Consider the following 13117-nt stretch of genomic DNA (forward strand, 5'->3'; position numbering starts at 1 on the left):
GCAACATTAAAAAGTGGATGGCTCCGTGTTGGCGGTAACCATGCGCAGATGGGAGCAGGCGATGTCCTGAGCCCCGTCAATTTTTTTCGTTACATAGTGTTTCAGTTGACCTTAGGTAGTGCAAGAGCTTGTTGTTCAAGAACTCCTCTCCTCATTCCCCCGTCATAGAAATCTTGTTGTTCTTTCCCACGCACGCTGCTAAATGTTGTGAAGTTAGGAGTACGTACATTTGATAACATGCAATTCTTGTACAGGCTTTCTCTTTTACGGAGCGGCAAACAGTCGTTCCATTGTGGAAGTCGCGCACCGGATGCATGACACGGGATCCTTGACGAACGGAGTGCCATTTCTCGCTGCCAGAAAGGAGACAAGGAATGGCGGCGTCAGCGAGAGGCCTAGCCTATGGGCTGTGGGCTGCCGTCTTTCTTATTGTCACGCATGCAGTGCACAAGACACAGCCAGCTCCCATCGACAAGGCAGCGGCACTTTACTCAGGGAAATACGACATTCCTGGTGAGTCAACGTAAGGATCCTTGATATATAATTGTACTGGGAATTTCAACGCGAACGCTGCGCTGTTGCATAAAGGCCAAATACCTATACAGACAACAAGCACGCATTCATTCTTCTGAACATTCAATTAATCGATTAAAAATGTCCGGATCGATTAATCCGCCACCTGTAACGAGCACAACACTTCCAAATGGCTGAGAAAAGACTGAATGATTGTTACGCTACGACGAAACGACAGTCATTCATGAGGGCAAGTGGTGAGCATAAGCCTTCTTCTGTAGATAAAACTGTGTGTCTTGTTTTGTGCGACTTTTGCATGCTCTAAGGATATTTCTCGTTCCACTATTAAGGAGCTCGCTGCGCTTGTTTTGGGATGATTACGATGGATCACTTGAAACACGACAATATTTCGAAGGTCTTTAACACCACGTAGTACTGGATCGATGGTACCTAACAAGATTATGCGTAGTAAAGTTAAATAATGAGGCTAAGCGAGCAGGAGTTGTGCTTTGGAGATCTGAATGTCACTCAATCCCACTCATTAGCACAAGTCCATAAGGTCATGTAGCCTAAGCTGTACGACCTCCGTTGGTGGCGTGTAACCTATATCCCAAAACCAAGCAGACAGAGAGGATACAAGCACGGGCAGGCGGAATACGGGAAATGCATATATACATTGGGGAAGGCTGAGCTTGAGCACATAAAAGGACGACAGGACTTTATATGAGCTCTTGGTACCGTGTCGTGTGGTCCTTTTATGTGCCCAAGTTCAGGCTCACCCAATCATGGACGTGGTTCAACTGTTTGCTTGCATTTATGCCATTTTGTCTGAAATGAACATATGTTCTCATCGTTCGTACAGAGTGATAGTGGTGAACCGTTCAAAATACAAGAGGGACTTGCACCGTTCATTTTTCTTTAACTGTGCCGTGTACTGTGTCATAGCGCAGCGTCACAGGAGTTCATTGGGGTACTATTAGTAGATATGCCCACAGAGTTACTGAATTGTGCATATACAGGGTGTTTTTGTTTTTTATTCCCCCATTATTTTATTGTTTGTTATTTTTGTAAAGCTGTAGGTAATTATATATAGTGTGTTCAGCAGTTACATGTACGCTTTCCGATAGGATGTCCGTCTGGACGCATAACCCACCTGTGAGAACCGCATCTATAGTCAATTGTCATAGTTTTATCATTTACATAATTTTTATAATATATCGCTTGCCGACATCCTGTACAACATGTCATGTACGACATCATCTACATGCATCATGTTCGACATCCGACATCGGATGTCGGAAAGCGTAAACTCGGGTATCGTTTGGTCATAAGCCGCGTCTAATGCAGGGTGTCGAACCGGACCCGAACCCGAACCGAAAACCGTACCCGAACCGTTATTTTTCCGGAACCGAACCCGAACCCGAACCGAAATTTTCATGACACTGTTGAACCCGAACCGGAGCAGAACCGTAAAAAATAATAGCGGTAACCGGTTCGCAACAAAACGGTTCGGACATAAAAGAAGTCAGCATAAGAGTTCCTCTCTATCCCCGAAGGAAGACACATTGGTATCATCATCACGCGCCTATATCGTAAATTTCAGAAATGTTCACCTAGCAGTCAGACGACGATGTATAGTAAGTATACTTTCAGCATCTTTTTAACATGTTGAAGCGCAGTTGTCCTTGTGAGTGCCGCGGCTAGCGCCCCACGCACGCGGTGCGGCGTCTACTCTTCAGAGACCAGGTGCCACGCGGACGAATGAAACACGAATGGAGTAGGCCAGTTATATAGCTCTACAGGACGAATATGTGATCAAATAAGCGCCCAAGATTTCCCTTTACACGTGAGCAGCACCAATTCAACAAGTCAGAAACATGAGAACTGGAGAAGGAGCGTACGCAGAACGGTGCCTGTTTGATTGGTCGTGCTTTGAAAAGTAAATGTGGTTCTGCTTATTGGTAGCGCAGTTGTGTCGTCGTGACACATTGCCGTTGTGTTGTGGATTAACAAGTACACTGCTGTGAGCTCGGACAGAGTAAGGCTTGCAGGCTTATTTTCGACATGCTTCAGTACGGTTTCAGATCGATTCACGCTGCGAAGGCAGTGTGCCGGCAAGTACTGTCGTCTATGTTACGCTGTCCATCTTATTAGGCTTCCTTTAAGTGTATCTTGCTGGCACTGTGCGTGTGAAAAAAGATATTTTGGGAACAGAAAGTAGCAGGACTACACCGCTTCAACAGCGTGAACTCTAGTTGCAATAAGTGTTCATCCATTTCTCATTTCTCTCACTAAAGGGCTACCTCACCGCTAGAGACGTCAATGCAGACAACAGCAGTATGCTATTAGCCACGCATTTCCTGATAAAAGCAGTTTTATGGAACATATATAACGAAAGCGTTGAACCGGTTCGCGAACCGGTTCGGGGCTGCGAACCGGTTTGCGAACCGGTTCGATTTCTGGCCTGGCCGAACCGGAACTGAACCGGAACGAAATCAAAACAACGCGAACCCGAACCCGAACCGAACCCGTATTTTTTGCGGTTCGACACTAATGTAGTCAAAGTTACCAGTATAGTTTATTGCGATCACTTAAACCGTTCAGTGCTGGCTCCAGACTGTGCTATCTCCATTTTCCGTCTAGGCATCTCCACCCTTCATCCTCCATTCGTCTTTCTTTGTTTTGTTTTGCTATAGTCGTGGCGATGCCCACGTCTGTGTGGCCAACAACGGCGGGTCGATTCTGTCATTACCCCCCCCCCCTTTCCTCTTCACCTCGGTGTCACCTCTTTCTGTTTCGCATTCTGGCGAAACAGCTATGAAAACGCTGGCGATCTATGAAAACAGCTGACTGTTATACAGGGTGCTTCTTTTTAGCTGCAACAAATTTTCATAAAAGGGGAGTTGCCTTAGGACGCATTTACTTTTGTCGTTACTCGGTGGGGCTGCTACTAGGAAACCGCATTTTTTTCCAATTATGGGACTAATTAACGGATATATTTTAATCTCTTTTTTAATTGCTGACTTTAGGGAGCACATTGCAGCTGTGATAAGCCTGATCTCCACATGATCCGCTCCAACTATTCATGAAGCATATAAGTAAACGCAGCGTTCGCTACCGACCTAACTATTTAACTTTCGCCGACTGCTGCAAACCGCAAGTGATCGGCAAAAGAGCGACAGTGACGTCTATATCTCCGCTCTCACTTAACGTCACAGGAAGACGTCATACGCATTCGTGCAAACCCTTATCACGGTATGTTTCATGATACTTCTTTTGTTTGTCTTGTTTGCTTGCAAGGACCTTTGCGCGTCACCACTGCATTCAGCGCTTATCGCAAAGATGAAGGGGAAGAGCCGTGTCCACCAGGATGAAAGGAGTGGTTTGCAGCAGACGGCGGAGGTGAAATAGTTAGCTCTGTAGAGGACGCTGCGACTACCTTTCTGCTTCATCAGTGGTTCGAGCGGATCATGTGGAGGTCAGGCTTTAATATCGCAATTGCAATGTGCTCCGTAAAGTAAACAATTAAAAAGTAGATTAAAATAAATCTGTTAATTAGTCCCCTAACTGCGAAAAAATGCGGTTTCCTGGTAGCAGCCCCGTCGAATAATCCAATGACAAAAGTAAAAGCGTCCTAAGGCAACTCCCCTTTTTATGAAAATTTGTTGCAGATAAAAGGAGCACCCTATATATACAATACAATGAGTTGAAAGAAGCGAGCACTTTAGGTCTGGACGAAGTCCGCAATAGGTTCTAGATACGGTTTTTGTTTCTCAACATGAACGAGATCTGTCCCTCTGCCGTCACAGCACTCGATCTAGTACACAACCGGAGACACTTTTGACAGGAAGCGATGTGGCACTTCATAGAAGCGTATCGAAACGAGTTATCGCACCTCGATCCTCGCACTTATCCCGATAGGTGGACTGCTTGATGTAGCCATATGTCGGAGAGGATTTGTTGCGATAAGTCAATACGATATGCTTTTTTCTCACTCATGTAAGCGAAGCTATAGATTACGAATGACGATGAATCTCGTTCCTTTTGTGTTGGTCTCAAGCTAACTGCATCATGCATGTTGTGAAGAGAAATTTTTGCGGTTTAGTGCCCTTTTAAAGAAGTTCTGAAGGCCCCCTCCATATTTTTTCTTTCATTTTTTTTTCTTTTGGCTGCGTTGTATTGTGGAACATGTAACATGCGCTCCTGCGCAAGAAAAATGATCGTAGCTGACCTGAACGCCAGAGAGGAATTTGATCTGCACGCCCTCTAGAGACCCTTCCTCTCCTTCGGAGGGCCCGTAAGTGAGTGAGTCATGCTGACATCATTCCGTGACGTGGGCAGCCCCTAGCAAGTTAGCTCTGCGCCGTGTCCGCAGTAGAGGAATTTTCAACGGGAAATGAGACCTCGCGGCTCGTACGGTGATGCTACGTCACACGGGACTGATTACGTCAATGCAGGAGATAGGTCCGGGCCTCCCAGGTCACTCCGTACCGCTCATGGCTGGCTTTTTAGGGCATGTTTGTAAATTTAATTTTGCAATAGGAACACCCGTACAGTGGAAATATCGTACGTCGTGGCTGGTGACGTCTACTTGATGAACGAAGCAGAGTTCTCCGCAACGCAGAGTGTCGCTTCCTTGTTCATTTAACACTTTCTTACCTTTCTGTTGTTTCTCTTCCAGATGTCGTGGAAGGAGACATTTACATGCCACCCATCACATCGGTATGTTTCCTGTTTTCTACGTCATACTCAGTTATAACATAAAGTGGCACTCGTTTTCAAATGTTTCTCCTCGCGTGGTGAAAAATGCCGCAGCCGTAACACCAATACAAAACAAACTGTATTCATCAGTTCCGTCCTTCGTGATTTATGAGCGAAAGAAACCGTAATGTACCCTTTCTCCCTCTCCTTCCCAAGAAGGTCGACATGCGTGAAGGCTATAATTGGTCGCCTCAAACTATCTGTCCAATCATACCTGGAGATCGTTTTGCGGAGGCTAACCAAACGCCTCTCCGGAGTGTCGCGCTTCATGAGAAGGAGATGGAGAGGGAAATCGTAAAAAAATTACACTGTAGTGCCCCTTTAATATGAGCTACGTAACATTATGTATGCGATCAATAGACACGGCAAGGGAGGAGGAAATGCCTGTACAGGGTGTCTCAGCTAAATCCCCGTGCTAAATAATTCGCGAACGGGTGCGCCAAGCGAAGCACTTTCTTTTTTACAAGTACCTGTTCCATACCGCCTACAACCTGCGCACCGTGTGAATGAGTTGGAGCCGCTCATTATTTAAATAAAAATTCAAATGCGTTTCGTGAAAAAACGTAACTTATAAAGCAGGTCGCCATCGGCATGGAAATATTAAAACGGGAACTACCCCTTTTGGGACCATCAGGGTCTCCTTTTAGAGAAAAATCTGCCACCGAAGCGGGTCATTTGTTGCTGTAATTAATATGTTTCTGTTTACATATTTTTGTCGAGAGGAAAGCTGTCCTATACTCACGTTGTTGACGGACCAATTCCGCCTTCCCCGTAGCTTAATTAAGGCAGTGAGTGCTTCCATGGTTGGTCTCGAATAATTTCAGCTTCCCTTCCGTACCATCCCGTGTAATTTGACGTAGACGCATGTCGGTACTTGCTTACTATCATAAACTGAAACTGCATGTTCATCGTCAGACTAAGCGCACTCGGTCAAAACTCTGCTGTGGAGAGGCTATGAGAGAGAGCTTTACGTATGTTACTCCATAGGGTGGAAGAAAGAGCACTAAATTATCTTTACTGTTACAACAGGTCGTGTAATCGTTTGTACTTACATCCGGACACAAATATTCAGCTACAATTATTTATTTATTTATTTTACCCTCATGGCATACACATTACGGAAGGAAGTGGGGTACAAAGAACACAAAGTCAATGAATGTGGCATGTTCTACTGGCATTATTAACAATCTGCTGAATGTGGGTTCACCACGATAAGTAGGATGCAATGAAAACTCCCAGGTACTTGCAGTATGATACTTTTTCGATTGACTTGTTATTTAAGTAGTAAGCAGGACCGACGTGTCTCTTTCCAGAGATTCTAAGGCGCTTGCACTTGTTAGCATTAAACTCCATGTGCCATGAGTTACAACAAGCAAGAATAGCGTCGTTGAAAGAAGGATGTTGACATCTGATTCACTTATAATTTCTCGATTAGTTGTAATAATTTATTAATTAAGTATTCGTTGAGATAACGATATCGATGATAGCTACATCTTCTCGCTCTGTGACCTAATTTCCTGTCTTGGTTTCTTTTCTTTTTTTTTCCTTTTCGTTTCCTGGGTCGTTCATATACCACCCAATCGTTACAGATGCCAGTACCACCCCAGTATCTTTATGCTACAATTGACACTGTGCATTTGCCTTTCTTTCTTTACTGTCAGCTGACAGACCTTCGTGCACGTACCAAGGACACACCAATCTGGAATAACGGTATTGTTTACTACGTAGTGGACGATGCCTTCGGTGAGCACACACAGCTTGAAAGGGCTCTGTGGTTTATGAGGCCATTGTAAGTGTAGAGCAGTTTTCCTTTTTCTGACGTTTTTATTCCAGATTCATGGGAGAAAGAAGAAATCTTAAGTGCGATGCAGCAAATAGAAGCGGTGTCTTGTGTACGTTTCAAAGAGCGCGGTGACGAAGAAGGTTTCATTCACATACTCAGCAAACAAGGGCAAGTGAGAATTCTCTTTATGTATTCATGGGTCTTTTCCCACACATTTTAACAGAAAACTTCTCTCGTACAAATAAGTTGCCCTGATATGCCCTTGAAATCTCACCGTATTTATCACATATATAGAAGGGCACTATGAAGACAACTCAGGTGTGTTTTCTCTTCCGACAGGTGCTTCTCGGAGGTGGGCATGTCCGGGCTTCGACAACTAGTCTCATTGAATTTTGAGGTGTGCGCTACATATGGAACTATCGTCCATGAGCTACTACACGTCCTCGGCTTATGGCACGAACAATCCCGTGCTGACAGAGACCGCTACGTTCGTGTCGTGTGGAATAACGTTGTACCACGTGAGTATACTAAGAATCTTCGCTTAATTTTTCTGCTTCCATTTTACATTCAGAATGGTAGAAAAAGCAATATTTCATGCTAAATAGAACGGCTGAGTAGGAAGTAAAAGTAATATTCCTTCAAAAAGAGCCAGAGCTTGACACTATTCCTCAAGCCACGCCACGGGGCCCGTTCTCGTCAAAGTAATCGACCTCGATTACCTTTTGTCCTGCCTGTCATTGGTGCTACGTGAGGAAGGCGTGAAGAACAGAAATGTCCCGCGCCCTCAACCGTTAGTCGAGCTCTTCAGCTTGCAATCTCCGTGATCAAGTATAGATGAAGCATGAAGAGTGCAGGATCAAGTGCTCGACTATTGGTCGAGTGTGCGTGGCATTCACTTCAGTTCTTGACGCCTTCTTCACGTAACACCAATGACAGGTGAGACAAAAAGTAATCGAGGTCGATTACTTCGACGAGAATAGGGCCCAAGGCCGTTAAAATACGAAATAAATTTCACGAATCGATGTTCACCCTAAAAATAGATAAACAGAGCATAACACACTGTCTGCCAACCATTGCGCCGAATGTTACAGTTACGGCTTCTGATTTGTGTGACGGGTCTTCCGCTCATACTTGATGACAATACACACTCCGCTCCGATGCCAATACATGTACACCCTATTGCACCAGTTAGCATATATTCCCAGATTGCCACGAAAAGGCGTACGCTTCCTATTTGGCGCCATGCGCGGGATTCCGTACGTGGTACTCCAATAACGTACATGACTTCCATTGATGCGCTTCACATCCTCGTACCCCTGTCGAGCAAACCCGTAAAAGACTTGGCAAGTATAGGCTTCGCATCAGTTGGAGGTTCACCGCTCCTTAGCGCTCTGGTGCGGGGTGGGGCGGACGGTGGGAAAGGATGGTTCGGCCGGTAAAGCTCTCCTTCAAAATCACATTTGATAAGAGCAGTCAGGCTTTCCGAGAGGCTGCTGCAATTATTCATGAAGTCGAAAGTCTTTCTGACGGACATAGCCCGTGCACCCTCTGCAACAAGGTCGTGGCGCTGGAAGGAAGAGTACCTGCTGCAGCTACGACGAACAAAGGCTCCCGTGCACGTCCTATACGCAATTGAAACTTAGCGACCTCGTCATCTTAGAAGACGAAGGACTTCCTTCATTGTTTTGGAAGGCTGCCCTGCGGTCGTAACCACCAGCCACCCAGTTCAAGACTGCAATGGAAGGACGTTGACGCTCAGGCTCCCCAACAGGATGTAAGTAACACATCCAGGACTGCGTCTGTCCTTAATAGCAGTGCATATCGACAGCCCCACCACAGGCCTGCCACGGAGGATGTTATAAATACAGGAGGAGGATATCAACGAGGACACGGTGAAGGGAACGGGTCGGTGCGAGCCCAGGTGATATACAGCTCAGTTGAGATGAGTCAACAACCACCAAGACGTTGGCATCGGTTTCCAGTGTGTCCCTCCCTGATGTAACAACGTGTAATAGAACGACAAATGCTGCACTCAGTGTAGATTTACTCAATAATTTAAGCACGCCGAGCTTACGGGATTCGGTTTAATTGGGAAATGACTTATCATTATCTATTATACACATAGAGAAAGACAGCTCTAGGTTGTGAATACGATTCCTATAAGGGCAGAGTTACTGTGCCACTGAATATGTTTCTGCGAAGGAACAGGTTTTCCTTGCTTGAAGGAACATTAATCGCGGTAAGTGAAATTCACAAAAGTGAACAAGTTCACTAAATATCTCACTAAGAGACTGGACAACGGACACGCTGCATCATTGTACCTAGAAAGCAATACTTTGCTTTCTGAAATACTACAACGTTGTACGTTCTATTAATATCTTATAGCTACTTAGACCAACTGTTTCAGTGAAGAGTAATCGGCCCTTTTACCTTCCTCTTCTTGCAGGCTTCAAAGCGAATTTCATGAAAACCAACCGGGTTCCGTACCTCGACGAGGAGTACGACTACGAGTCCATTATGCACTACTTCTTCAATGCATTCTCTAAAGATCCGGAGCAAGCGACACTCGTGCCCAAGAACCGTGGCGTCGAGTTGTTCAATTTAGGATTGGCATTCAAAGAAAACAGAATGACCAAGATCGACATCAGGAAACTGAACGGGATATACAAATGTCCCACCGGACACCTGGGGCAAGCCGTACAAGAATAATATTTTGAGAGGAGTGCTATTAAGTTTATTGTCAATTTCATCATCATCATTCAATCATCACATCGCAGATGACCAAAAGAGCGATCGATAGCAATATGAATAAACGTATGTTCCATGCACTGAGCACTCATTCAGCACAACGGAAAGGGATTCCTCGGTCTCGCTGAACGGGTACTGCCTTAGTATAATGTAAGTACCGTACATCAGTCCGTCTGTGGAAGTCGCTTAGAGGAGCTTATGCAGCAGACCAAAGAGGATAGTCGACAGGTGTGAACCCAAGAAGAAAGAAAAACGAAGAGTAAGAAAACGGTGGCGAGTAGTGGTCATCCTTCTCGTGGTCCTTGCAATGCCTTGTCGTACAGCGGTTTCTTCTCATTCGCTAACGATGCTGATGAAGAAACAGACTGCACTCCTGGATTGCCTTTTCGGGAAAGGACCAACATGCTTCGCTAGGTAACAGTTGTCATATGACCGCGAATGAAAATGGGGATGAAACGTCAGACAATTCCACAACGAGGAAACATTTGCGATGATAACCAGCAGGAACAGAATCACATGTACCCTCGTACAGGGCTTCGCCCACAATGAGAGAATACGGGTGTCGATACATTTCTTGCGGGAGTGGTTGCTATCCAAACTCCTCCGAACGAAGTCACACACTCAAAATAGGACTTCACCGCATAACACGCTTAGAACCGACTGTGATACAGAATGATATCGTTATCTTCCTGATTTGTTGAAAATCAGAAGTAATAATAATTGGGTGTTTACGTCGCAAGACAACTGAGATCATGAGCGACGCCACAGCGGTCGGTCTGTGGATTGGTTTTGCCCACCTGAGGGTTCTTTTAACGTGCGATGAAAGCTAATCACACGGCACCCCGTATTCAACGTCCCTCGCGGAAGACGGCGTATCTAAGCAACTTCTACCCTGCCACCAAGTTGGTGGCGTCCTCGGCCGGGTACGAACCCGCGATCTCGGGATCAGAAGGCGAACACGCTACTGACCGAGCCACCGAGGCCGGTTTGAAAATCAGAAGTGTAGCGCCTTTTTGTGTGAAGTAGCATGTGTACAACTTATGCAAAAATGTGTACACATCGTATCTTCAACTAATCAGAGGAAAGAGAGATCGTTCTAAATGATGGTTGACCCTGAGCGTGTTATGCGGTGAAGTATTATACATGCGATATAGCTGTAGGGAGAATGTGGGGAATGCTACACCGCCATCTTTACAACGCCTGTTTTTCGAAATCACATTGTAATTAATATGGAAATACCCTATAAACCGGTATACCTTCAGTAAGTCAAGTGTCCGTGACGACTATTATATCAGACATCAAGGAATAATGCGTATTTCCTCAAATTATGCAGACGTAATTAACAAAGCTTCTAGCATTTACATTGTAAGTGATAAAAGGCGTGTGTCAGATGTATTTATATATGGTTTCGCAGACCATGAACAATAACGCTTGAATCACTTTTCCTTCATTGACCTTTTTTTGGATGCTTATGTTCCAAAACTTTTCAGGTGATACGCTGAGCTCGTCCTGCGTTTTTTTTTTCGTGTTTTCTCTCTCCATTCAGTAGGTACATATTGAAGGGGAACGGAACCAGAGACACCGAAGGGGGGGGGGACGACCCGTCAGCTGAGGATACCAAATTCGTTTTTTAATCTCAAACCGAAAGTAGTAACGATACGAGCGCCTCGCCTTACGGCGCGCTGCTTAACCCGCGCTGCTTAATATGTATACGAGTCCCACTTCACCCCCCCTCCCCACCCCCCGGAGGCCAAAACGTTCTTCCCCTCACCATGTTGTAGGTGTGCCAGAGATTCGTAATTTTACACGGAAATAGGTAGGTACTTTTGTAATGTGGATGTCTGTTGTTGCCGTTACATGCCCTGCTGAACCGGAGTTAGAACCACCAGAACAGGAGACTGTGTCATGCTGGACAAAATTGCGTAGCGAGCCGTGATACGGCTCCTCCATCTACAAGGGAAAAATCCCCGAAGAGATGTCAGCTGTGAATGGAGAGAAATGTCCGTCGTACGAGTGTGTCAAACGAGGGAAACGGGAATTCATGTGTGAGTCGCATCAGCTAGTGTGCAGGATGACCCAAGGGAAAGCCGTCCTTCCACCGCCTCAGACCCAAATGTGGTGGCAAATTGAGCAACTATAGTGCTTGAAGACAGAATTGTGACTGTTAATCTCTTACGCAGGGAGGTGAACATTAGTCGGGGTTCAGTTTGTAGCAACTTACGCATCGGCAAGGTGGCTGCACGGTGGGTTCCCAGGTTGCTGACACCTTACTAGAAACAGCAAAGCGCGGAATGTGCAGAAAGCGTTTTGGACCTGTAGCACAAGAATGAGATGGACTTTCAAAACTGATTATAGTGTCCAAGGATGAATGCTGGGTATTTCGATGTGATCCTGAAACCAACTCTGGGCAAAACATGGAAACATGCCTCGTCACCAGCACCTAAAAATGTGCAACGGTCTGCCAGCAGGGTCATGTAGCATGTAGGGTCATGTAGCATGCCCAGCAGAGGACAACATTCCTGAAGACTCTCTGCACAGGTCGACGACGCCGTTGGTTGAGACGAGCACCGGCTTTGTCTCACCACCCAATTTCATGACAACGTTGAGCCAGGATTGTCCAAGATTCCGCAGCTGTCCACTCTGGAGTCGCGACAGCACAGCGAGTGTTGCTGTAGCGATGTTGACGGTCAGCAACATCTTGGAGTTTTGTGAGAGACAAGGCACAAGCTCTGGCTGACAATGAGCGGACCAAGTAGTCTTGGCGTAGAGGGGCGTACAGCCGACAGTGGACAAGAAAATGCTCCATACACAGTCTTCTTCTTCTTCTTCTACCAATGAGATAATGGCCGTGAGCCACTAAGGGAGATTGGCCAGGACAAAAGGGGCGTGAGATGTTTGTTTATGTCTGTGCAGTAATGATGGGGACTAAGGCCAAGTCGGATCCAAGTATCTTATGACATATGTGACATGTGATGACACAGTCTACCCTTGGTGCGTTCTAGAAACCTTCGACTTTGTCGTCGTCGCTCTCTGATGTACGTATTACTTGGCAAATAATCGACCCGAGGATATTTCCTCAATGTATAGGACCACAACACCGATACATGGGAGCAGGCTACGATGTGAAATCGATCAGGAACCCGTACTACCCCAAGCAGCACAACATCTTGGCCCAATATTGGTCCAATATTGGGCCAAGATGTGGTGCTGCTTGGGTACTCCATCTTTGAGGTCCCTGCAAACTATTCCCTGCAAACTCCCTCAAATTACTTTAATATTGTTATTATTTTAAACTGTTATTGCCAACTGATG

General features: G+C 45.7%; 1 protein-coding gene across 1 annotated transcript; it reads left to right on the plus strand.

Moving 5' to 3' along the window:
* The first annotated feature begins 263 nt into the window (after positions 1–263).
* LOC135383774 (hatching enzyme 1.2-like) lies at positions 264–9885 on the plus strand. Its single transcript, XM_064613103.1, has 6 exons — positions 264–513; positions 5195–5235; positions 6936–7017; positions 7108–7225; positions 7397–7575; positions 9504–9885. The coding sequence occupies exons 1-6, from the start codon at positions 375–377 to the stop codon at positions 9764–9766; spliced, it is 822 nt and encodes a 273-aa protein (XP_064469173.1). The 5' UTR covers positions 264–374; the 3' UTR covers positions 9767–9885.
* The last annotated feature ends 3232 nt before the right edge of the window (positions 9886–13117 follow it).

This window comes from Ornithodoros turicata, chromosome 2, assembly GCF_037126465.1.
Source record: "Ornithodoros turicata isolate Travis chromosome 2, ASM3712646v1, whole genome shotgun sequence".
In the NCBI taxonomy this organism is placed as follows: Eukaryota; Metazoa; Arthropoda; class Arachnida; order Ixodida; family Argasidae; genus Ornithodoros; species Ornithodoros turicata.

Excerpts from the sequence above, each read along its gene's own strand:
- LOC135383774 (XM_064613103.1), top strand. The coding sequence starts at position 375 with ATGGCGGCGTCAGCGAGAGGCCTAGCCTATGGGCTGTGGGCTGCCGTC. Across the intron at positions 514-5,194 it reads AGGGAAATACGACATTCCTG|ATGTCGTGGAAGGAGACATT; the intron begins GTGAGTCAACGT and ends TTTCTCTTCCAG. Across the intron at positions 7,018-7,107 it reads CGTAGTGGACGATGCCTTCG|ATTCATGGGAGAAAGAAGAA; the intron begins GTGAGCACACAC and ends TTTTTATTCCAG.